The 27,678-nt window shown below is 37.0% G+C and overlaps 2 protein-coding genes across 2 annotated transcripts in view; both read left to right on the plus strand.

Annotated features, from left to right (window-relative positions):
• Positions 1–19,487, plus strand: part of LOC131663503 (pikachurin-like) — a 113,524-nt gene extending 94,037 nt beyond the window's left edge. The window contains exons 8-15 of the mRNA XM_058933953.1: positions 4,867–5,053; positions 7,254–7,393; positions 10,744–10,967; positions 12,709–12,958; positions 14,375–14,697; positions 14,998–15,243; positions 15,318–15,421; positions 15,505–19,487. Of these exons, the coding sequence (XP_058789936.1) occupies positions 4,867–5,053; positions 7,254–7,393; positions 10,744–10,967; positions 12,709–12,958; positions 14,375–14,697; positions 14,998–15,243; positions 15,318–15,421; positions 15,505–15,653 (1,623 nt within the window). The 3' untranslated portion in view covers positions 15,654–19,487. The remainder of the gene's footprint in view (positions 1–4,866; positions 5,054–7,253; positions 7,394–10,743; positions 10,968–12,708; positions 12,959–14,374; positions 14,698–14,997; positions 15,244–15,317; positions 15,422–15,504) is intronic.
• Positions 19,488–24,836: 5,349 nt separating this feature from the next.
• Positions 24,837–27,670, plus strand: LOC131663493 (ras-related protein Rab-13). Its single transcript, XM_058933941.1, has 6 exons — positions 24,837–25,297; positions 25,481–25,565; positions 25,647–25,745; positions 25,818–25,975; positions 26,157–26,263; positions 26,875–27,670. The coding sequence occupies exons 1-5, from the start codon at positions 25,082–25,084 to the stop codon at positions 26,256–26,258; spliced, it is 660 nt and encodes a 219-aa protein (XP_058789924.1). The 5' UTR covers positions 24,837–25,081; the 3' UTR covers positions 26,259–26,263; positions 26,875–27,670.
• Positions 27,671–27,678: the final 8 nt, after the last annotated feature.

Genomic DNA, 27,678 nt, shown 5'->3' on the forward strand with positions numbered 1-27,678 from the left:
CTGCCACGTAGGCCGAGTGCGAGCCGGCTCGTCAAACCAGAACGACAAATCACAATTACGCTTGACGACTCTAAAAACTCGTCGCTTCGGCCAGGCACCAGCATCCACGTTGGAGAGAGCGAACCTCGTCTTCTATACGCTCACTCGCTCCTACATTGAGTCACGTTATCATCCTCTGTAACTTTCTCTGCTCTGCTGGTTTTGCCAATCAACACCATAAACAGACAAACCAAGCAAAGCGGTTTTCTCCGTCCCAAATCAAATTTTCGCTATAGCTACAATATCATTGTTAAGAGTATATCATTATCGATACAACTATATCCAAATTTCAAATGTATTTTGCAATTTCAGAAGGAAATTTAGACATAGATATTCGTAATTGTTTCCTTTTTCAAATTTATTGTTATAAAGCGTACAAACAAATTTTTATTTACGTAGTTATATTATTTCCTTCGCGATTCTTTATATTTGAATTCCATACAGAATTTATAATATAACCAAATAATCAATGAGGAAAATAGCTGCTCAACATTTCAACCACGTGCGTGAAAAATTTTATTTGGGCAGTTATTTATCAGTTGTTTACGATTTTGCGTATTCTGATAGAAAGTTATTAATGATTACTGATCACATAAAATATATATACTCCCCCCTACTGTGCGAATCGAGAGTTATGAATTTTGTTCATATTGTTCGTATATATGGGGCAGCCAAGCCTACATGCTAATGACTATAGGGAACGAAGACTAATGCGTACAGGTCCCTAGTGTACCTCTGCAGCGTTCCACATGAACGTAGTTCTTAAAGTAATAATAACAATGCACGAATATTTGATTGTGTAACGGTCGTATCTAAACCTGGTTAGTTTTAATAATCAAAAGTGATTCAATTCAACCGAAATTAAGGCCTATCTGCTATTTTCTTGATCGGTGTGCTCATGATCATTCAAGGGCTGTACTTGATATGTACTGTAATATATCAATTGCATGTGTTTTAAAAGTTTTTTTATAGAGAGAGAAAATCTTATCATTTCACTTAATAAAAATCTGTTTTCAGGCCTTGTTAATTCACTTAGAATTTCAATGTTTAGCACCGTCCTGTAATCTAAGTACAAGCATATGTCAATTAAAATTTATAATAATTACCTCTCTTATTTTAAAAATATATTCAATTAAACACGTGTGTACCACTGTTATATATTACAGAAAAAAACGCTTGTACTCCACCAGACGCATCCTTATATTATTGCATGATGTTTTTCTATTTCTTACAAGCTTTTACCATCCCGACTACCATTTCGAAATTGCGCGTTGAACATAATACTAGTTGATACATCTCAAATATTAGCATGTATTTTTTCCTTCATGCAATATTAATTTGATAAAATCTACTTCGAATATTTATTGACAAGTATAAGTCTCGAAAGATTTGGCCTTTATTACCAAGTGTAAATAATAGCAAATACATCATTCTAATGGTATCATTCTTATCAAACCCTCATGAGCGATCGAGCGAGGCAATGTAAATACTAAAAAAACTTTTGAAAGCGTCAACGTTTATCGCGAAACTGTAGGGCGTTGATAAACTTGCCACTCTATCGTAACTAAATGAAATTTCGACGCTATCAGTTGTGTGTGTACGCGACTGGCGTATTACGACCCTTCCGAAGTAAGCAGAGAGAGGGAGAAAGAGAGAGAGAAAGAGAGAGGATGGATCGAATAAAAGGCCAAGAAAGTCCAAAAAGCTTACAGCCGCGAAAACGAAAGTTCGACGGGCGATCGATTCGTCAGAGTCGTAGCGGGCGTAAGCCGTCAATTCAATTGAGGGCGATCCGGCGCTTCCATGCAAATCGTCTATATCCTTTCGCGTCCGATAAAAAGAAAAAAGAAAGTAAGAAGAAGAAGAAGAAGAAGGAAGTAGAAACGTACAAATACGACGGTATCAATTTATTCGTCGCGCTCGCTGACTTTTTATTACTTGTCAGCTTTCGACATCTCATTGATCGCACTCTTTCGCTTATTAATTTATTCCCTTCGATTTAATATTAAACTCGACACGACTTTCCCGTACCCTGTCAAATGTTCGAAGCACATTTCATATTGCTTGTTTGAATTGAATTTCGTGGTCCGAAAGGTATATATCGTAAAGTATACACTGGCATTTGGCAGTATATAATTTACGATGAGTAGTACAAATCAAATTTTGTCAGCCAGAGCAATGTTATATATTATATAACATAATTTGAAATGGTAAATAGAGAGGGAAGGGAAAGTCGTGATGCCCCTTCCACTGCTGTTAAAATAAATCAAGATTAAATTAAATTAACACTGACTTCACAGCAGGACGATAAGATCAATTTGACATATTTTCAGTTTGGATAGCTCCTGCTATTAATTCTCTTCCTAAGTTTATCACGATATTGATCCCTGGTATTATTAATTCTTCTTCAAGACCCATCACCAATCATACATTTCTGAGAAGACAGATCTAGACACGTACGTCTGTAATCTTTATCATTCAAATAAAAATATGAATGTCAAAAGCTCATCACCTTTCATAGAATTACAGGTACGAGTAGAAAGAGAATGCACGTAAGAATTTTTATATCTTTTATATCTTCAAAAGACACTTTTTTCATAAAATTATGTCCTCGGTACCCGCATATTTGAAAGTAAAGCCTTTCAATAGGCGGAAAAAGAAGCACGGGTACTTGAAGCTTTTCATTACCATAATGGACGGGAGCGAGAAGGGAATAAAACGCATGAAAAGCTCATTGATCAGCGAATCAATGACAGGAGCATTGGTCGTCGTCCGCGGTTTGGAGCTCGGTTTTACACGGGGGACCAGTCATAAGTACGAGGGGTACGCGCACCTGCGATGAGGAGAGAGAGAGAGAGAGTGAACTACCCACCGGCATATCGCAGTTATTGATCGAAACCCCGTTGCCGCCGGCCATAGCCGAATCACTTGCTGCGTACACCGCAGGTGGCTAGACGACTCTTATTCTAAAAAAATGGAATTCCCGTTAGGTGTCAGCTCTACTCTTACCTTATTTCTACTTATGCTCGAGATTGATGTGTTTGGATAGCTACGATGTTGGGGAGTAAAGCAAAGCGTATTTGATATCATGAGTTTGAGAATAAATACTGTTTACGAGAATATGAGGTTCGTTGTGCGCGACTTTGGATGTGCTCATGGAAAAACAAAGCCATACTTTCAGAAAGCTTTCAAAAACAAAGATATAGAGATGATGCAGTAACACAACGTAAACTGATCTCATGATAATTCAAAACAGAAATATCTTGACGTCTTCGGCAGTAGATATCGCAATTGAATTTATCAGCAAATATCGAAAATTTAAATAGTCGTTCTCAAGTTGAAACACTATATTACGCTCGATTTTATTATGAATATGAGCGGATAATCTGATTTGCTTTTATAATCCTGCGAAGCGGTTATATGGTAAATCAGATTAATTTTCGCGATCACATTTCCGTATATTCTTGGTTCATTATTTTTAAATTCGACAATTACTTTGGATAATAATTGAATTATTAATGATAAAATTAGAAAATAACGATTGTGTATACCACAAAAAGTAATGTACGCTACTTGGAGGCTAAATTATAAACCAAACGGCTTTCCACGTTAATAATAATAATAATAATAATAATAACGAATCTCAATTACTTACCGTTCCCTGCGATTGGCTCGTCAAAGTGAGAGCTCTCTTTCAGAAGCACCGCCGCTATGCACGCATCATAATTAATTATTATACGAATTTGTTTGGGCCGCCCTTCAGACTATCCCGCCCAATTAATAAAAAAAGCTCTCTTTTAAGCCACTCGAATTCCTCTCAGCTTTCTCTACTTTTTCCACCCCAATCAATCCACGCGTTCGTACCGGCAACAGCCCCTCAGCAGCTCAACATTTAGAAAGGCATCCGGTCGATTCATTGTTCCTCGTTATGCGCGCGTCGACAAAAGGAACCGATGCGATAGAAGAAATTTTAATGTTTTTTTTTCTTGATAAAATCCTGTCGATAATCTAAAGAGAAAGAAAAAGAGAGTACATCTCCATTTATATTGGGCAGAACCTCGCTGCTTTTGAAGAGAGAGAGAGCGACACGTCGACTCAATCTCACATTTTTACTATGCATATACGTGCCAAATTACATTTGTTTTTTGCTCTCACTATTTCCTCTAACATCACGGACAGCTTGGCTTTTCTTCTCTTTTTTCTTCTTCTTTTGTTTCAGATAGGAAGCGTCTAAATATGCGAAACGCGCGCGAGCTTGGAATAGCATTATAAATCCTCGGCACTAGAGATAATATTGGATTCTTGAAGGGTGAAATAATATTACGAATTCCTTTTTTTCTCGAAAAGGTTGAGCATTGTTTGGATAGCGTTCGAATGAAATAACCAATTTTTTTTAAGGCTTTCGTAAATTTTTGACAATCAATTTATCGAAATAGGATTCTATTGTTGGTCAATAGACATATATTAAAGTTACACTGCTGTTCATCAAACCACCTCTATATGAAAGATATTCGTGAAAACATGCACTGGACGTTCGTCTCTCTTTTAAACTAAAGCGTGCTAATCATAGGAATGTACATATACCTAAAGTTGGATAACTATTCACTCGATATAATTTTTTAACAAAGACTTCGAAAAATATTAATGAATTTATTGGTATCGAATAATAGATCCAGGCTCTGTAACAGAAATGACCTTTGCGTAACTAATTACAATCAATCCACAGATGTATCTGAAGCTCCATACGCATACATACTCGACAATGTCTCATCACGATAATTGCAGGAAATGATAATTGCATAGTACCTGTGGATATTATGGTTGCAGGGTCTATTCTCAAGGATCACGTTCAGGGAGCCGTTGTTCATCGGTGGCCCGGGCAATACGAGTGGCCTCGAGCGACTGCCAGTTCGCACGGGTTTCCGAGGCTGCGTCCGCAATCTCGAGGTCAACGAGCACCGCTATCATTTCCCTTTGACACCACTCGGTGACGCCCTCAATGGATTTGACGTCGGTGAGTCCTTTTTTTTTATTTCCGCTCCAAGGTTAATAAGCACGCGCCGCTGTGTATTGATCTTCTGGGCGTAGCTTTGATTGGGTTTGATTTTAGAGGTGAGCTGGAAAATACATTTGTTCACATATTTTTGCTCGTCAGCAAAAGTGAAGGTTGCATTTTGAAAATGAAACCTAAAGAAAAAAACAAATATATATGTACATATACATGACAAGGTATAGTTTTGATATCGTAACGCAACGTCAATATTGTCTTTAAATCCGCATCACCTATGAATATTCCATTTCATATCTCGAGCGAATGACGTGTGTAGAAGTAATCCCGAAAATATATGACTATTTCAATAGCCGAAACTCTTTCGGTTTGAAAATTCCCGTGAGACTTCGTTTGTCGGGCGCGCGAAACAAAAAAGAATTGAAGCACCAAAAGCGTGCATAACGCGGTGCTTGATTCGCGATACTAAAGTGTCGAGTTAATCGACGCAAGAAACAGCAGACAAAACTAGGTCAAAGATAGTGATAAATGTTAACGTCGATTATGCATTAGCCGCCTGGTTGGAAATTGAAGGCGTATTGATTAGAGTGTAACGACTTTAGGTCCTAGGATTAATCGATCCGAAAATAATTCACTTGGAGTGCTATTAAGTTGCGGTACACTAGGCATCGCTGTAATTAAATCGCCACTTAATTAAAGGCACTAGGAAAAGAAGTACAAAGACTATTGCCTGATAGTCAACAGCTGAGCTTTCCATTACGCGGCAACGATTTGAACGATCGAGTCTAGGTTAAGAGAAAACTCGTGGAGTTACTGCTGGACATTCGCGTGCGCGCGGCAAACGTGGTAAGCAAGTCAATTCGATGCAATAAAGAAGAAAATCTGACGCTATTTATCCGTGACTCGATTCATCATCGTGAAAAAGAGAGAGAGAGAGAGAGCGCGCGAAACTTGTAAAATTACAGCGCAGTACCGCGCCATAGATACAGCTCCTCGTGGTAATAGCATCGACTACCAATCCATTATCCATTAATGATAAAACCTGAACGCGCGAAATTAGAAATTTACGACGGGAGGAGGGAAACGAGGAACTCCAGAGGCGCAACTTCGAGAAGCGGATATTAGTACGTGAGGCCCGGTGAAAATGCTCCACGCTTGAGAAAGAAAATAACAGGCGCGAAGCGGTCTCAAAAGTTTATAAGTGCGAAGTAATTGCAGCGAGAGAGCGTTCGCGAACAATAGCGAGGTGGAACAGGGCGCGATAGATCTTTTCTTTCTTTTCTCTCTCGGAGACGCGCCAACGATCGTCAGATGCTTTTTTTCTTTCTTCTTCATTGTCCGTTCATTTTGCGCGTCTCCGTTTGATCGTTTGTGCGTTTTGTTTGCCGGTGAGCAATGATGTTTCCGCTCGTTTCCGCGCTAATTGAGTACCCTCGGAATATACACAGAGGAATAATTCGCCTCGATGCACTGATTTATATGTGTTTTGCAACGGATGAGAGCGAGAAAGAGGATTTTACAGTTAATAAATCTGAATATGAACGAAAAAAAAAATTCGACGCAGCTAGATTAATCAATAAATTGTCGAAACATTCGAGAGCACTTTCAGTACATTGCAAAAGATATATACGAGCAACTTTTTTTTCAATCGTAAAATTTCATTATTTTCCGTATTTCAATAACAGTTCAGTTTATTATTTTCATTCTTAGTGTATTCGACAAAGAAAAATTAGTGACATGTGTCAAATTTCATGAACACCCATAGGTTCAATTAGAGAAACAGTGCCTTCACATTTTTTCAGTAATAATAGGTGCACAATTGCTGTTAGAAAATGTTGTTATCCAAATGTTCTCAGTATGTCGACAAGTTCTAGTAGACATCATTTTAAAGAGAGACCGTTGGTAGAGTTCAAAATATTGAGAACAAAGGTTTTTACTGTTGCTCTGATCAACTATAAAAATGCATATTGCTACAAACCACATGTGTAATTCGAAAGAGCAAAGTAATTGGATAACAGAAGAAGCATTGAATATAGAATATATATTCACCTCTACACGTCGACCTCCATCTAAAAGTATATTTGCGCGAGTATGATAATGCTCATCCACGATCAAGAAGCACTCAGCGGAATCGTCCCTCGCTTTAGACACTCGAGCTGTTTCTCATCATATCTCATCAGCCGAATGTTTATTCATCTTTTTCCAGAGAAGTGCACGGCCGACCGATGTAGCAAAGTGCCATGCGAGCACGGAGGCAAATGCTTGACAAGCGGCGGAGACACAGCTGTCTGCTTATGTCCGCTCGGCTATACTGGTGACCTCTGCGAGACAAGGGTGGATCTGCAGGTAAACAAAAATGTTTTTCCCTCTCTCGATTGTTCGCCCACCGATTCGAGTGTGCTCACCAAATTCGTATTTGGCAATGGTATTGATGAAGGGTCCTGGCCGCCGCTCCGGGGACGCCTCTTCTTCGCGATGGACATTGAAAAGTTTTTTCCCGACAAGGGTGTTTTACTTCTTTGGGTTTTAGATTGATCAAAGTGACTTTGCTTTCTTTCGGTTTTCCTCGTGATGCCGAGATTAAAATTTCAATGTAGTGAAAGATTTTCAATGTTTGTCTATGGATTTGTATGTGAAAGATAATTTGAAATTTTCGTATGCACTACAATAACGAGGCGCAATAAACTGATGAAGTGAAATTCGATATTTCCAAAAGAAAAAAAACATCAGTCCAAGAAAAAATTAGTTCGCAATGTCAGCGCTAAACTTCATCTAAAATTTATTTACGTTTCTTCATGAAAAATGCAGGACAAATTAGAGTCGTTAAAATATTACAGGCGCATATTCACTTTGGAATGAATTATGCCGATGTGACTTTTAGTAGGTTTCAGTGGTCGAAAAACGTGTGCTGCAATCGATTGCTCATTTAAATTTCAATTCTATTTTAAAACCAGAATGACTACACTTGCGTCAATTGCTTTTTGAAAGATTACTATGAGGCATGCGATATTTGGACGTTTGCTTTTACATGAAATTAACCGAGCGAGTTAGTTCATGGGTGAGAAATAATTCGGCATTAGTTTGAAGAAGCAGTCTCCTCCGAAACGGCATTGTGCATGCATTAATAACAACTGGCTAGATTATTCGGTCTATCAAGCCACTCGGATATTATTCGTACAAGATAATTATCTCAGCATAGCCGCACACAAATCGAAATGACCATAAGCGATGTATGCAATAATCCGCGTGGCCGTAAACACAAAACACAAGGGGGACAGTCGGTGCAAATGAAAATGTAGTAGCCAAGCGAGATGAGCAGCTTAGGACGTAAGCGGGAGCTAATACAAAGTTGGATAACGAGTGAGAGTAGGCAGGGGAGAGAAAGCCGTAAGGATGTTTACGAGTCGGCGATTAAAACTTCGATTATGATCGTACACGCACAAAACGGTGCATTGCAATGGCGGACCTCGAGTACGTGTTAAGTGCTTACGAGGTGTATATATACGTGTAGTTGCTATAGGCGGCGGCATCGATTGCGATGCTTTTAGCGCGCCGAACCTATCTCTTATGTAAACTCCATAGTGTCAGCGCGTCACGTTTGCCCTAGACGTGTAAATCAATAATACGGCTGCTGCCTCTGTAGCCGACCAAACTACGTTATATACGTCGAATAAGTGCTTATCTATCGTTCGGCGTATTTTGGCTCTCTCGTTCCGCGCGCGGATGAATGTTATTTTTTTCGAGAGGACGCCGGCGCCGTAGACGATGGAGAGGTAAGGAAAAAGGAAAAAAAAATTAAAAGAGGTAGTTTTGAGAGTTTAGAGAGAGATGGAGAGCAGCAGCAGCAGCAGCAGCACAAGCAGCAGCAGCCTGCGCTCGCGCGCTTAGCGAGACGTACTCGTTTAATTAAACGCCGCAGTGCAAGAGCAAAGTTCCCTCTCTTTTTTCGTCCCCGTCGTGCAAGCCTGAAATAAATGAGCAAGGGAGAGAGAGCGAAATTGGTAATGAAATATACTCTCTATTCGCTGTCGAAATGTTTTTCCAGCGGCATCAGCCTTCTTCCGTTCCGCGGCGTTAACGAAATCGGCGCGCGTGCGCTTATACCTTTCGAGGATAATTAATTATTCCGAGACCGCGCGGCCGACTATGAATCGAGTGCTCGCGCGCGAAACACGATGGATTGTTACGAATAAATTATATTTGTTGCGGCAGTCGCGCATTGCAATGGCAACATTCGGAGTTCAAATATGTAAACCGATTAACTTGGGTACGCCGCGGCGGGTATAACTCATACGCTCGCGGTGGTACAATTTTACCGATGAAATCATCAACGTCGCTGATAAAAGCGCCGGGGCTAGCGTGTCTACGTTCGCGAAGCACGCGTGCACGCTGGGAAAAGTCAGCATGGTTAATATCGCGGGCAGAGGGCGGCGGCCGGGAAGCGTCGAAGGATATCTGCGATTACCGATCAATTTCAGTCAGTCGGTCCGACGGCGCGCGTGAGAGGAGCGTACACGCCGGCGTTTCATAATGCGCGCGCTGCGAGACACGTAAATAAATCGATTTCCGGCACACAGTGCGCGCGCGCGCGCGCGTGCAGCGTGCGTGCTAGTATATAGACACTAAAACGCTCGTAGATCAGATGCGAAATTGCCATGGAGATCCGTCGACTGTTATTCATGCCGTAGCCCGAGCGCAATGAAGCTTTTAACGCTTTTAGAGCGAGTGCGTACGCGTATGAATATATTTTCGCAGCTATGCGTGTGCATTTCCTTCTAGCAGGAAAACTCGGCAACGCTGCCGGATAATGTTGCGCGGAGCGACGTTTATTCAATATCGTTTATATCGTGAATTAAATCCGAGAGTCGACGTCGTTGCTTGTTACTGCGAGCGTAATTCAATTTCATACTACCAGAATGTTCACGAACGCGCGTGGCTGTATGCATGACATATTTTCGCGGAAAAGAAGAAATAAGATGTAATTAGTCAAGGGACGCCTGTTAAAAACTTTCTACGTGTGATGTCTGCTTTTCAAAAAAGTAATGGACGTGCCGCGATATGCATTTCTTGCCCAAAGTATACAACTTTCAAACTCACTTTAATAATATAACACACTTTATACGAGGCAAGCATAAACTTCTTTACGGCAGTTTTATCACGGCATGGCTTTGTACTTCCCATATTTATCCCATCCAATTCCTTACGGTTATCTCATGTTTTTCTATTTATTTATTTGTCTACTGTATAAATCTGCTCAAACTCCGAATCATCAATTGTTTATATCGTTTTTTCCATTTTTCCACTAGCATGATCATGAGATATGCAGTTGTGCATTTCAACACAAAATTTACGGATTTACATCTTTAATGTTTCCGTCTCTGGGTTTAAATCAATTTTTTCAATTCAGATCTAAATGACAAAGCTAGCTTTTGATCGTCGAAAGCTAAGCTTGGAAATCTACCGAAGAGTTGCAATCTAGAGCACAAAACTTACAATAAACTAAGTTCGTTTACCATTCGAAATATAACACTGGCTATTTGTTTAACCATAAGACTATAGTAAACGTACATCCTTAATCTTAGTAAGTGAAGTACAAATAAACTCGTCCTTTTTGTTGATCGGTATGCGTTGGGCGAATGGGCGTTGACGTTTTAATTACAGGTCTGTGCGCGCGCGCGCGCGTGCGTGTGTTGTAGGTGCCATCGTTTAACGGCTCGTCGTACCTGAGATACGCGGGCCTGGGCGAGTCGTCACTGTCATGGTTGGAATTGTCGGTGACACTGAAGCCAACAAGCCCCGACGGTGTGATTCTGTATAACGGCCATCACAGCGACGCCACCGGCGATTTTATTGCACTCTACCTGCAGCAGGCCCACGTGCAATTTACGTTCGACCTGGGAACTGGATGCGCCACCTTGAGGTCAGTAATGTGTGCGTCTCTTGGCGCGATTACGTGCTTAAGCCAGGGCTAGGCCAAATTAAGCGGCTCCGAAGGGAGCGAGGGTCCCCTCTCGACTCTCGATAAAGTAACCGCGCGCGAGTCGCTCGCTTTAATTCGACGACGACGCTCATCCGCGGTGAACGACGCCGGCGAGTGCGATGAGCCCCTATCGATTGCGTATGCCGCTTCGAATGACGGGTATCCTCGAGTTGAAAATTTTAACGATTATCTCGCAGATCGACCAAAAATGGCCTACTCAGCGTCCGTGCCAATTAAGTAGTAAAAACAAAACGCGGTCAGCTGTCGCGTCACGGAGAAAGCTCCTCGGTCTGGTTAACAAAGGCTACTGAATAATGACATAACCTTCGTTTATACCTTTCGGCTGTCACGCATTTTCAACGCTTGACATTCTTTTTTCCAATATCAAATTGGTCTTCGCTATTTTACGACAACGCGTCTCCCGATAATTAACCGCGCGAATTCGTTCAAAAATCATACATTGCACGGCTTAATTTTGTATCCGGGCAGGAGGTGAAACGCGTTCGAGCCGTAAAACATACAAATCGTTTAATTATACTCGTCAATCTCGGAATATTTAACGCCGTGGGGACAAGAGGAGGGGCAGTGAAAAAAGTGGTATTATTATTACGCATTATTACGCACGCAGTACACGGGGAGCATAAATAATTCATCGCTCGTTAACGTTAATGGGCATTAAACATACGCGCTCGTACGTCGCTCACACTCGGCTTGCCTCAAACGAGGAATCGATCGTCGTAGTCGCGACCGAATATTCATGAAGAGAATCACCGACCGAGCCCACGCACGCGCACGCGCGCATGTGTGTGTAAATTGCACGTAATACGGCATACCAACAGTCGCGAGGCTGGGCGGGGGAGTGAAGGGCGCCGTGCCTTTTATTAAGCTGATAATTCATTCGACGCTTCTCGCACGCTCGGCGTGTAGCGAATATACACCTCGAGCGATGATTTCCGCCGTGAGAGAGAGAGAGAGAGAGAGAGAGAGAGAGAAAGAGAGAGAGAGAGAGGACTCGTGCTATTATGCAGATGCGCCGTGCGTGCTATTGTGAGGCGATTGTGTCACGAAAGTTTTTCGTTTTCCGTTGGTGTATAAAAGAGACAAAATGATCGCGCGCATGGAATCCCGTTGATTGTACGTATTACTTGCGTCAAATGCTCAGGATACATTAATTTATTGTAATTCGATATGAAACCGAGGTATTTAATATTATAAAGCAGTGTCATAGAATCAACTCAATTATTCTAAGAGCTTCTGTTTGTGATTTCAGTGCATATTCAAGCATATTCTTGAGCGCATTATATAAATAACGAATTCCACTTATTTCTTCTCAATATACACTACGAAATATGAGCAGTTTCATTAGAAGAGACAAAGCCTCTGAGTTATAAGAAGAGTGCTTTGGAAAAAGTTTCACATAAATATTGAAATTTCAAGAATTTCATTTCCAAGTATAACGTGAATAATACGTAATTTCTAAAAAGCTCTTTTCCTAAAATATACTGAGAACTTTATATTCTTATTTGAAATTTTCCTTTTTAGTTTTTATCTTTCGCAACTCTAATGATTTTTTTCTTAAAAATTATACCATTGTTCCAGATTTAAAATGAACCATTAATCACAAGTAGTAGTTAGCGTTGAATACCAGGCACCAACCTCATCAGCGAAATATTTATTACAGGAGTGAAAAGCCAGTGCAGATGGGCGAATGGATCGAGATACGAGTTTCGAGGACAGGGCGTCTGGCGTCCCTCGAAGTTGAGAACGAGCCAGCTCAGGAGATACTTGCTCCTGGAGCTTTCACTCAACTTTCCTTGCCTCTAAATCTGTACCTTGGTGGCGCGCCTAATGCCGAGATGTATTCACCCAAAATGAAGACCAAAGTCAGCTTCGTCGGTTGCATACAGCAAGTTGTACTCAATCGCAAGGAGGTGAGCTTTCATCAAACTCAATTAGTAGATTTCTATCGGAAATTTCGTTAACTCCAGTTGGTACGCTTACTTGGAAATGTGACTGTTGTCTGACCGAACGAAGGTTTTACTACTGACAACATTTGCCATGATTGAAAACAGTTATTTCGTATCTCCGATGCCAAGGTTAAGATAATACAACGTATTTATCGGATAAACAAGTCGTCCGCCAAAACCAATCGGCAAGAGCCAGCAAACAGAATCGCGTAAACTCCGGCGTCACTATTTTCTTATCGAGTCACAGAACCGAGGGTGAAAGAGGACGAGAGAGAAAGAGAGAGAGACTGTGTGGCTGCGAAAACCCAAACGTAGTTTGGAAATCGATTGGTCGCTTGCTCGCGAGCAAACTGAATTGACGCTGATCGAAAGTCTCTTTCTCGCTCGTAGTTTCGGGCTTCCCAATAAACAGCCGCTGCTAACCAAGAGAGTGAAAGAACTTGTAAAAAAACAAAAAAAAAGAAGTCAAGATTGGAAATGCACCAGCTCTCGGTGCTTTAGCGCTCTTGCCGAAACTTCTGGCTGTTTCAAGCTGGTGGCGCGGCTCTTTACCATTCTCACAAAGTTCACGCCCGCGAGCTGTATCGCCCAAGGTTTTTCTTTCGTTAGATAAACAGCGTTACGAGTGCGTCACTGGCTAAACAAACCGGGGAGGGATAATCGGCTAGTACGATAGGCAACTTTTGTCGGGCGAGTTCGAGGAGTAATCGGGTTGCTGAGTTTAATACATTGAAGCAATATTTATTTGGCGAGCATTTTCCATTAAAACCTCGTACGTGTGGCGAGCGCTAATTACCAAGCTGTAATTTCCAACGCTATCAGCTCATTGCATATTGAGCAAGTGTGGCTCGGCGCACATAGTATGAGTATATTACTTGGGAGTGCAGTAAGCCGTTTCTGCTGCCACCAATATTTCGTGTGCAGTTCACTGAAAAGGTCACGTTGATGCACGAAGGATTACTTAATCGTATTTGAGATTAACACTTATTTCACAAAGAGATCGGGACTGCTATTTTCGTAACTTTTGACTTTCAAGTTATTATGCTATTAAAGAGTCATTTTCCATTCGGTTATTGGGTTATTGGTAAACGCAGTTAAATGGATTTCAGTCTTTGTGCAAATTCAATAAATTAGTTATATTTTTAAGTAGTTATAGATAGAGGATAATATATGTTACAATAATTTATTAGCCTTATCATTAAATCAATATAAATGCACGGGTACATTATTATCAAAGTATGAAAACCAAATTGAAAGCCGATCCGTGTTCAACATTACAAGATGAATATTTAAAAAAAGACCTCGAAGCAACACGAAAACGCACTTTCACTTGAGCACGTACATTCGACAATCGATCGCTGTGCGCGCGTTTTTTTTCAGATCGGTATCCTAGCGGAAGCACTAGGCGGTGTAAACGTTGGAAACTGTGGCCACGCTTGTGAGGCACGTCCGTGCGGCGACGCCGAGTGCAGACCATTACGCGATCGCTTCACCTGCCGCTGTCGACCTGGACTACCACATCCGTGCCCAGCGCCCGACGAGACAAGTCTACCGCATACAAGCCACCTAACACCCGAGCCTATCAGCAGCGTCACTTTACAAATGATGTCCACAAGCAGCTCGCCGATAACGCAGTCAACGGTGCCGAGCTTCACGGGAATGGAGAGTTACTTGCATTTTGATGATGCAGATACGATGAAGAGGTGAGACACGAATCGATCGGCACTGGCTGATAAGACAATTAAGTTCTGGCGTTTAGCTTTTCTTAGACGGTGTTCAGTGGAATGTAGGTTTCAAAATGATTCTTTTGAAAGCTTTCTCTCGAAATATGAGTTTTGGATAAAAAGCCCGATTTCCAATAACGATCCAACAAATCAACAGTAATTATATCCTACATTAGCTGCGCACTTTTATTTTACAATACGAACCTGCGCACGTGTGCAGTGCAGATTACGTATCCGACAATCGTTGAATTAGCGTAATGACTATTGTGTGTTCGGCAGGATAATCAGCTATAATTTGGACATAAACATGCGGTTCCGAGCGAGTAGCAACAGCGGACTGCTGTTATGGAGCGGAAGGCAATCGAATCCGCAAGAACAAAGGGATTCTAATGAGGACTTCCTGGCGCTTGGACTCGATCAAGGTTATCTCACTCTCGCCTACAACCTCGGCTCTGGCGAGGCTGTGCTTAGATACAATCTCACGAGATTGGACGACGACCTCTGGCATCGTGTCCGCGCTGTCAGGTGAATCTCGATTTTCGATTTGCAACTTCCAATTTGGTTTGCGCGATCGCTCAAAAATGGGTTGCGCGTTACAGAAATGAACGGCGAGCTTCGCTCGTAGTAGACAACGGCAACGGAGTTTCCGCCGAATCACCGGGACAATTGAGACAACTGAATACGGACACTGGCCTCTACATCGGTGAGTTGGCATGGAAATGCCTTGGTTGTCGTAGTCGAGGCAATCCATATATGAGCGAAAACTTTAAACACGATGACGCTTAGGAGGCGCACCGAGCATCTCGAGGACGACAGGTGGTCGTTACATGAAAGGCATTGTCGGGTGCATAAGCGACTTGGTATTAGACTCGGACTACTCGGTGTCTCTATCGTCGCCAGGCCAAACGACCAACACGCACACCTGCATTCCCTGAGTGCCGCACGAACTCGAGCTTAACAACGACTACACGCTCCTGGGCCAGCGATAGAAGACAAACAGTGGCTGTCTTGTCCCCCACTCCTCCTCGTCCTCCTCTCCTCATCCTCCCCCTCATCCCCCCTCATCCTTCCCCTCGTCCTTCTTCTTCTCCAGACTTATTTGTCTCGTTCGCGATAGCAAGTATGCCACGGCAAACGCAATCATTTTGTAAATATTATTAGCCCACCCTACGCATTCGACGCACGCGATCGAGTGGACTCAATATTACAATTATGCTGAACTACGATATTACTGCTCTACTCTTGCTGATACCTTGTCGCACGATTCTGTGCGATGCTGTACACGATGGGCATAGCGCTTACTTCGCCTTCCGTTTGCCATTCTTTTCCACGGTGTCGTTCTTGTTTGTTAGCAAGCGTACACTTTCCCCACTCTAATGATGCTAGTAACAGTGTATAGAATACGTCCGTACACATTGATCACAGATAAATTAGTAAAAATAGTTCTTTTTAGCGACCAGAGAGATAAAACGCATTGATATAGCAGAGTGTAATATTTTCTACGATAAATAAAATCAATGCAACTTATTTAGCCTCCGATCAAATGTCACTCTATGATGTACGTCTTCGAGACTCCGTGACGTTTCTTTTTCCTTTCCACAAAGTAAGTTTCGCTTACTTTATTCTCATTTGACTTACATATAGGATGCATGTCTATTGTAATAAACGTATAAAACGCGAGTGCGTGGTGAAGACGGAAGCTTAGAAAAATTGTATTTTAGATAAGCCAAAAGAATAGTCAAACTTTTTCGTGGACAACTTCGTCTCTAAAGTACATTTTTTCTTCGGCACTTGATTCAGTGTTACTTTTGCAACAGTTTGCTAATGGGATAAGTGAAATATTAAATACTGAATAGGCCTAAGCAAGATAAACAGATAAATTAGGACGTTATTGAGTCGAAAGTGTAATTACGCGTTCGCATCTTTTTCGAAATTCAAAATCGTGCTTTGATTACTTTTATTGCTGGTAAATTTGAATGGCGATTATAAGACCGTTTTTAAAAAAATATTTGATTGGTAATTAGAAATTCAGAAAGAATTTACGAAATGTGATAAGCCCACATCATATGTTGTGACATCAGTCATATACGAGCTTTCTGTCCTTTATTAAATATGGATACAAAAGAAGTGACATTGAAAAGATTTTTTAAGAGTACAACCAAGCAAACTAGATATTAAAAAATAATATCGAAAGATACCTACGAGAAGCTAAATAAATAAATCAAACCACAAGGTTGTTTGAGAACTTGAAGATTCAATTAAAATTTGTATATCATACGATAAGAAAGAGGTCAATACGTATTGCATCATATCGTAAATGTAAAGCAAATATTCTAGGAAAGAAAACAAAGACTCAAAATGATCTTGCAGATATATTAGCAAAAAGAGTGAAAAAGAAAACACGTGTATCGTCACGGAAAAAGTTATTTTGAAGCACCTTTCCCTAAACCACATCGTAGAAGCAATCGGCTGTAGTCAATTTTGTACAAGTGTTATTTTCTGGAATATATATATAAATATATAAATACATATATACATAAATAGATAGATATATATTATAAATATGAAAATTAAGTTACTAACGGTATAAATAATATGGAGGAAGATAAAATGCAGTCTGCACCAAAATAAAAAAATAAGTGAATTGATGCCGGCGAAACTCGTAAAGAACACGCAATTTTGCAAAGCTTATCACGCATTTGTTATTCAATTTAAGTAAAGTATGAAAAAAATATGTAAATTATTATTGCTTTATCTGAGGAATCCTATTCCAATACGGTGAACAATGAATATATTGAAAAGTGGTAAATATCCTTTGTCAAAACTAATATTTTCCAATTGCAATAATACATAGAATCTTAAAAAATCACTGAACAGAGTTTCCTTCATCGAGATTTCAAAGTGATCAGTCAAATAGTTTTTCAAAAAGTATAATAATTTTAAAACTTTTATCATGTTTTACGCAAATAGATCTCATTAAATTTATTGAAATTTTGAAATATTTCCTATGAAAATAATCTACCAATTATATATATGAAATGATAATGTTTTGTAATCAAAGTTATTTACAATTATTAGTTATTACAAATAAAATAAAGTTCCAAATAAGTGATCTCAATAAATAAACTCTGTTTCTATAAAATAATTAATATTAAGTTGAGTCGTATGTAATAATGAATGAAATTATAATCAATAAGAATGACGAAAAAATAACTTATTAAAAAGTTATATATCACAATTCAAAGCAAGATATTGATTTAAAGCAATAAAGTCTGTTAGTTAAATCATTTATTATTGATCCAACGGGATAATAAATTTCTTTTATTAGCGTATATAAATAGATAATTAATGAACGCAGAAACTCTATCGTTATATGCTTTCGAAGTTCAATTGAGCAAGTCTTCTAAAATGATTTCCTTGAACGGAAATCTAGCACACATTAAGTGTACATAAAAAAAGTATCGATATGAAACAAGAATATGTGTATTGAATGTACGAATAGATGATTGTATTAACATAAGAAGCATATAAATTCAAAATGTACAGAACATTTTGCAGTTTTCAGCTGAAAAGCCGCTCTATACTGAAACTACATCTTCCGCAGCGATGAACGTTTGATAAAAGAATTAAAATGATAATAACTCGTAACTGAATTCTTTGCTAGAAAGGTGAAGTATTAAAATCAAAGAGAATGTAAGCTGAAAAGGTCCTGTACGAGAAAAGCTATACATAGTATTTCTATTATGTCCGTCTGCAAAGTCTATTAGAAGAGTCTATCCAACCTGATCCTTTACGATTTCAGAGCAAAGCAAGCACGTGTGAGTTTCCTCTGTGTAGTGAACGAAAAGAATGGCTGATATATTAGGAGAAAGTGTTATGGATCGTTGCTAAATAGCTAATTAAGTAAGCAAGCGACAATGTCATTTTTTGTCAAAGAATAATGTATACTTTGTCACGAATTTCACTGTAAATAATTCATCATAATTTTTGGTGGTTTTATAATATAAAAAACAAGAAAGAAAACAATGACAAAAAAGATACGTCGACTGCACTTTTCCGTAATATCACATATCACAGCTTGGCGTCTTAAGCACAGAGACGTTAAAAGCAAACAAAATCGATGGAAAACTCAATTTCGACTGCTGACTTTTTCACCTAGTGTAATTATTATTTGTCATTCATCACGAAAATACTGATACCGATATACTTTTTAAGCTATGAGAGTGTGTGTATCATGGAACGTGTGAAATAGAAAATTTTTAAGTGAAAATCGAATCGAAAAACTGCTTAACAATCAATCATTTAAGTTGATTAGAAAATTACAATGTCGATGATTAAATCTACGATAAACTCGGTTGATGTTACGTATACGCTCTCAATCATTGTTTTTTCAACGTTTTTGTTTTAAATGTATCTTTGATTAAAACCATTACGTCCTAATGAATAGGCATATTATTCATAAGAGAACTGAAAAAGTTGCACTGATTATTTAATACATTAATATCAAAATATATCAGGTGTGAAAATCACGTATGATCGATTGCAAAAGAGCACACATAATTAAACTGATTGAACTAAAAACTATCGGGCACCTTTGCTTATGAATAGGTATATCCATCAAATATGCTGAAAAACCATGTTTGTTTATTGCACGTGACTTTACACTTACGTTGCGTATTCTCATGGAGATCGTGATGCTTTGATGTAACGAGCGGGAAATCCATGTGAAGAAAAGTGTTTTTCGGTCCAGGTTGTCAAATATCATTAATAAAAAGAGATTTTATAAAAATACAACTCGTTTCTAATCATTTTATACCAATTTCTATCGCTTGTTTTAATAAGCAACCTTACAATTTCTAGTGATTCATCAATAAAAAAATTGTTTTTCCGGCATACGCTGATGAAAAAGAGATAGTTCACGTAGAAAGCTATACTGATTTATTATTTTACATGAGATCCCATAAATGATATAATGATTTCAGTTTAAATCAATCTATCACTGGAGTTATCATTTAGTCACCGTATGTATTTCATACAAGTAACTATAATTGGTGTTCTTCCAAAAGTGTTTTTAAAACAAGTTTTCAAAAGTTCATTCGACATCATTTCTGTCGATGAATCACACTATTTTTCTGGGATGCTGGGTTCGTCACAGATGCAGAAATCTAGCAACCAATGCCCATCAACCCGTTATGAATTATTTAACAAACGGGAGAACTATCCGTTGTAATTTTATCTAAATATCGCTCGATTTTCCGTACAAAGAATTGCAGATACATTTTTAAAGATAACTCTAATTTAGAAATAATTCTGTACTAAAAATTATCTTTTAGCTTATAACTTTATTTTCCGAAAGTCATTATTAGAACAGACTAAAAATATTTATTTTTCCAGAAAAATGTTATCTTAATTCAACATCGAAGTCGCAAACAATTTTTTCAATATGAAGAAATTGCTCGCAGTTTTCTACTAATACATAAATTAATCCGATCCACTTATAACGTGCATTGTGTATATTAGTTTCTTAGATTTGCAACTCTATGTTTGTGTTATCTTTTTGGTCGAACTTTATAACTAGACAATGGTTTCTACTTGAAGTATTATATTGATGAAGACCCGTAAAAAATTGCAAACGAAAATATAAATTAAGGTTACTTATTAATTCAAAGTATTATTAATAGATATCCCTAATAGGGTCAATCTCCTCTCTGCATTTACAAGGCTTGAGACTTGCACTTTAATGAATTTTCATTCACGACCGCGACGGCATTACAAGTTGAAGTATTTAAATTTTTCCGACTGACAGATCACTTATCACTTTCTACACGGTACTGTATATTTCATTATTTAGTATTTTGTATCAATTTCTAACTGAACTATAATATATTATAAAATAAAATATTTTCCTGTATTCTAAATAAAATATTGCTAATGTTCGAAACTTTTGCGTATTCAAGATATTAAAATACAGTAAAATTAATGATATACAAATAGTGTTTTAGAGTGTTAGACTGAATGTATTTTATGTTATATATAATAATGAAAAAGTATTTTGCTTGTACCTATTACCAATCGAATGTTGTAATATTGTTGTGTCTTAGTTTACTGAATTATTCATAGGTACTGCATTATTAATTGAATTTTAACATATTTTACAATAGCTTACAGATTTGCGTTTCTTTGTAAAAAGAGTTTATCATTTGTCATGGTCGATAGACTTAAATCTGTGCAGTACATTATATCACTGTCATCAAAACTCGTGCGAAAAGTACGACTTTGCAGCACGCTCATCCAATGTACTATCAGGATGTACCACGAGGTTCAATCTCGAGTGTTACATTATTTTTAATCGAAATAAATGATCTGTACAAATACATTATAGTACCTACCCTGCATACTTTCTTCGCCGATGATCTTATAATATTTTTAAAAGGAAAAAACATAACTACATCACAGAGATTATTACAAGTTCTTGACAACCTTAATGAAATTTCCAAAACAACTGGATTCATATTTTCCGCGACAAAAACCAAAACGATTATCTTTTCAACTAATCAAAAAAGCAACAAAAATATCCAACTCCAACTCAAACACCAAATTATGAAAGATGTTGACCAAATAAAAATACTAGGTCTATTATTCGACTAAAAATTATTATGGAAAAACCACATAGAAAACTTAAGAAGCCAATGAACCCAACATATGAACATTCTTAAATACTGTCAGCACAAAACTGGGGCTCATCCTAACAAGTTTTAAGCAACACATATAAAGCTCTTGCCTAATCTAAAATTGACTATGGATGTATAGCTTACAATTTAAACCGACAACACATCCTAAACAAACCAAACCCCGTACTTAACAAAAGTATGGAAATTATTATAGGAGCTCTCGCCACAAGCCCCACCAACAGTATTCTAAGCGAAAATAAAATAGATCCACTTAATATCTTAAGAGCCAAACTAACTCTTAATTATGCAGCTCGAATCTTAAACTTGTTGCTTAACAATCAAATCCACAAACTAATAAACAAAGTCGTAGAACCGTAGAAGAAAAAACTCTAAGTTTCATCCGATCTACGAGAGTTAAGCAATATGTACATACTAGAAATCAGCCTAAGCACTGATCTAATCTTAAAAATTATCAAGAACAGATCTACGTCAAATAAATTTTGCGTACTTCTCAATATTTCAGAAAAACTAAATTACAATAAAACAGATGATTTGAACCACATAGTCATTAGTGAAATAATCAAAACCACCAATCAATTCTAAATAGTATACACATCACATAAATCGTATTCAATTTGACGATGTTCAAAGATTAATTAAAAAAATTCAAAGAAGCACGGAGCACACGTTAAAAAGAACAAATCAAACACAACCATATTCAGAAAACCAAAAAAAAATTTCTACGTTACGAATCCAGCTATAAAATTAAACAAAAGAAACCAAATAATAATCTCTACGCATTGGACACACAGCAATAACTCATCAACACATTTTCAAAAAAGAAGAACCTCCTATTTATGATATCCGTGACATAAAACTAACCATATGAACATATACTGATAGAATGCCCAAAATACAATTCTCAAAGAAAAAAATTCAATATAGCAAACAATTTAAAAGACAATCTAAATGAAAAAACATAGTGCGAAAAAACTATACATTCTATTGACACAAGTAACTTTAGAAATATAATATAATATAATGACCTTCCGCAACTAACACCAATATAAATACAATTAAAAAAATTTTCAACAAACTTTAAAGTTAATGTAAAAGTTTCATGTAATATGTAAAACAATTATATGTAAATTGTTGTACTAATGCATATGTCACTAATACCTGCCAAAGGTGCCTTGCCAAACAATAAATAAATAAATAAATAAAAAATTAATATCAACCACAAATTAATTGTTTAGCGTTCATACTTCATATTTTTATTTACATAAAACAATCTCATTTGGAAAATGTTATAATAAATCAAAAATTTATTTATCATAAATATTCTCATAACAATTAAAATAAGAATAAAATAAATTTAATTACTTAGTCTTCAAACCTAAGTTTCCGAGAAAGATTTAATTTAGCCTAAGCACAGTTAACAGACCTTAGCTATTCAGCGGCCACAAATTAAATTCTGAACTGAAGTCATCTTCAATTCAGGTCGCTAAATTTTAGGTCCCGGCATGGAGACTATATATACAGGAGTGGAAGCACCATGGTAAGCACAATGTATAAGCCATCAGGTCCAAAAAGTTAGCACCCAGAATCCTTTTTTTTAAGCTAATCGATAAACTAATTATACCGTTAGATATTTCGTCAGGATAGCAACAACTGTTCTCTTTGTCGTTTGTTGGTTCGTACACTGGAAATCCTTAAAATTAATAAAATAAGTCTTAGGTGCTGACCTTAGCACCCAAACCAAAGTTGCGGTCAAACCTAGAAAATATTAAGTAAAAAAATTCGTAAGTAAACCGATCGTTAGTTCGTCTTACGAACTAACAGCACTCATAATAAAATCATGACTAATTTGATTATTTAAGCAACTAAAAATAAAAAACTGTTTCGAATATTGGCTCACGTTCAAACGCCAAAGTGCGGTACGCATGCTTCCTGAATTATCCCCGCCGGTACCCGAACCCCCGCTCTTATTTTTTACTACACCTGTTTGATTTTAATACATCAGATCAAATCAAACTTTATAGTAACATTAGTAAACATTAGTAACTAGTACCTATTGTCCAATCAATGGGTAAATGGAATTTAAAAAAGTTACGCTTGACGTATTAATTACTCAAGTACGTAAGGAATTGTTCAACAGTGGCACTGGTAACTAAATAGCACACGAGCACACCGGTTTTTGTTTGAACACTTTTTTAACCTAAAAAAGTAGCTATTGTGATAAATTCATACTAAAAGTGCACTTTGCTAAATATTACAATAGGTACTAGTTACTAATGTTACTATAAAGTTTGATTTGATCTGATGTATTAAAATCAAACAGGTGTAGTAAAAAATAAGAGCGGGGGTTCGGGTACCGGCGGGGATAATTCAGGAAGCATGCGTACCGCGCTTTGGCGTTTGAACGTGAGCCAATATTCGAAACAGTTTTTTATTTTTAGTTGCTTAAATAATCAAATTAGTCATGATTTTATTATGAGTGCTGTTAGTTCGTAAGACGAACTAACGATCGGTTTACTTACAAATTTTTTTACTTAATATTTTCTAGGTTTGACCGCAACTTTGGTTTGGGTGCTAAGGTCAGCACCCAAGACTTATTTTATTAATTTTAAGGATTTCCAGTGTACGAACCAACAAACGACAAAGAGAAAAGTTGTTGCTATCCTGACGAAATATCTAACGGTATAATTAGTTTATCGATTAGCTTAAAAAAAGGATTCTGGGTGCTAACTTTTTGGACCTGACGACTTATACATTGTGCTTCCACTCCTGTATATAGTCTCCATGGGCCCCGGTCACATAGGTACACCCAACGTGAATTGAATCGCGACCCCCTTAGTTAGGTTAGTATGAGAATTCCGTCGTTGCATCGGAACGAAGAAACCGCGGGAAAATTCTATTGTAGATAGTAAATAAATAAATAAATAATAACAACTTATCTAAATGCCAGCATAACGATAAATCCTTGCTGAAGCAAAAGCAGGTAAAAGCACAAAAAACTCGGAAGAAACATTTAAAATAGACATGTGTAAACAGACTTTTTCAGGTCTGCTATTCGAGCTTTGATTTTGACTGCTACTTTCAGTCCGTAACGGTGGTTTTCAGATCGGCCATAACGCTATCACTGTCATAATCCAATAACGCTCATTCTTAAATTATATAATTAAAACCTAAAATCAAATAATCATGCATCTAAATTCATTGTTCGGCAAACAATTAATTTTAAACCTAAAAACAAATTAGTAACGTTTTAGCTTTTTGTCGTATCTTAAAAAGAATTTTCATTTTTGAATTTTCCCGCGGTTTCTTCGTTCCGATGCAACGATGGAATTCTCATACCAACCTAACTAGGGGGGTCGCGATTCAATTCACGTTGGGTCATGGGTGTACCTATGTGACCGGGGCCTTAATCGTTCCAGCCTTGCTCACAGCAGCAAATGTATTATATGTGCGTGTGTGTATATGTGTGTGTGTGTGTGTGTGTGCGTGCGTGTGTGGTCTTGCCCATCTTTCCGCAACAAGCACGAGGAGGCGCCGCTTCTCGGACAACCGCGCGACGAGCACGCAAGTAAATTCTTGCTCCTCGCAGTGTACACAATGGCGCAGAGATGAAAAAAGTGGAATAAAATGGATGCTCTGTAATAAAAGAATTTGTTAAAAGTGCTACAACAGCAATGACGGCTCGTGATCCTAACAATCTTATGAATACAGACAACGTTGACGATAGTTTCGATTACATGTTTAAAATTATTATGCTTGGTGATTCTGCCACTGGCAAAACATGCATTCTAGACAAATTTAAAACAGAAGATTTGAGAAACAGGTATACCATGACTCTGGGACTTGATTTAGTGACGGAGATCATCATCGTCGATGACAAGAGAGTTAAGGTTTGTACACATGTGGCAATCGTAACTTACTTTGCCTTTCAGTTTTGCGGCTCATTACACCTGTTCTAGTAGTAGTTTTATGAGATATAAAAAAACTGATTTACTTGCATACTGAATACCTTCATGGTCATTCCGTGACTCCAATTGCGTACAGTTATTCATCTACTTTTTTTTCTTTTCTAGCTCCAAATTTGGGATACTGCTGGCCAAGAAAGGTTTCGTTCAATAATGCAAAGCTATTACAGAACTGCTCATGGAGTGATTTTAGGTACAAAAGATAAATAATTCAACCACTCCTGCAAATTTTATTTTTATATTTATTTTTTTAAATGGTATTTATAATTCACAGTGTATGATATCACAAAACGTCCAACATTTCTAAACTTAGAAAAATGGTTTGATGAGATAAGAAGGAATACCTCTTTAAATTCACTTGTAATTTTAGCCGGCAAGTATTGAAAATCAATAGAATTCTTTTGATTTAACTTTTTGTAGTTTTATTAAAATATTTTTATTTCAGGTAATAAATGTGACATGGAATACGCAAGACAAGTTACAAAATCAGAAGGTGAAATAGTATGCAAATTTATTCCCGAAATATTTCACTTTATAGAAACTTCTGCAAAGGAGGGCACAAACATAAATTCCATGTTTTACTGTTTAGCTTCAGAACTAATAGTAATATAATTTTTATTATTATTGATATTTTATTTTATTTATTTATTTTATTTTTATTATTTTATTGATAAATCTTAAAAAGTTGGCTTTCTTATTTTGTGATACTGAAAATTGATTGTTATTGTTTTATTGTCTGTTTAATCTTAATATATTTTAGTAAGTATTAATTTACATATTCCAGAAGCGAGATAATCAATCAAATACAAATAGAAATGAAAACGATATTAATTTAAATAAAAATCGTGGATTACCTCCAGAAAAAAAAAAAAATTCTTGTTGCTGAGGATGGTAAGTTATTTACTCACTATAATAAGCTTATAAGTGTGTTTGAAGAATATATAAACTAGCTTTAATCTTTTTATATTGTGATGTATCAAATCTAAAGATTTTGTAACTTTATAAAGCATTGAATTTGCAAAGTTCATATCAATCAAACTATGCAAATTCTTAACTATTCACATTAAACACAAATAAAATGCTGTATATTTATTGATTTCAAAAAAATGATTAGACTTTCTAAATAAGGAGATATCGGACGTGTACCTAGATTACCTAGATTATCAAGTTAAAAAACAAATTGTTTAAAATCTGTTCGTGTCCGTGAATTGGCACAATGCGAGCAATGACAAAAAAAAATCTATAAGATATACTATATTAATATTATTAATACAATAATATATCATTTAATTATCTTTTTTCACCATGGTTGATGTCTGATGGCCGATTTCCGACGTCCGATGTTTTCTTATGTAGAAAGACCCTGAATATTTTTTCAATTTTAAAGTATCAACCTTACTAAGTTGATACAAATATTAAAGCTTTTAAAATAAAAAATAGAGATATCATGAATCTTATTACTTCATTTCAACTTTTAATATATTTGATTTTCATTTAATTAGGTGGCCGTAATGAATATTTGAATTGTTATTTATTGGAATCCGATGAAAACAGATAAATTTCATTTGAAATACCACCGAAAGTTATTTGACCTCAAACGCTGTCAATTACAAGAGTTAGCTTTATAATGGTAATTATAACCTTTATGATCTTATGTTAAACCTCATTCTTTTAAAATATCGTCAATAACTTCTTTAATTACGAATTTTTTGAGTTGAAAATTGTTTCTAAAATATTTCAATTTTTTAATCATTTAAACTGACTGTAACTGATCTATTTAAGAAAAACTCATTTTGAGATGTAGCATTTAAGGGTAACAATTGTCTTTAGAGAAGGAATCACGATGCCTGTCCTGCATTGCAAATTAATAATATTTCAAATACCAATTTTTTTGGAATTAGTTTTTGAAATAGAAGACATGTGATAAACATAGTGTTTCGATTTTATACTCAGACATTAATAATTTATACATTAGAAGCACTTTAAAACGCAGCATATAATATAGATATTTTTAAGAAATATTTACGAGATATTTTGTTTACCTCAATGATTTGATTTAACTAGAATACTAGTGCCTCTTTCTAAAAATGAACAAACAATGTTACTGTGCATTGATACGTGATTCTCTTTATTTATGTATAAAAAACGATTTATAACATTTTGAATATTATTCTATTAAAAGTCATTTGTTATTGTACAAACGAACTTACTAATATTGTTTAAATATTTGTAGAACTGTACTTGAATAAATAATACTAAAAGTGAAGTGCATTGTTATGAATTATTTAACAAACAATAAATATGTT

The sequence above is a fragment of the Phymastichus coffea genome, unplaced genomic scaffold (assembly GCF_024137745.1).
Source record: "Phymastichus coffea isolate CEN01 unplaced genomic scaffold, Cenicafe_Pcof_1.1 PCOF00036, whole genome shotgun sequence".
NCBI lineage: Eukaryota > Metazoa > Arthropoda > Insecta > Hymenoptera > Eulophidae > Phymastichus > Phymastichus coffea.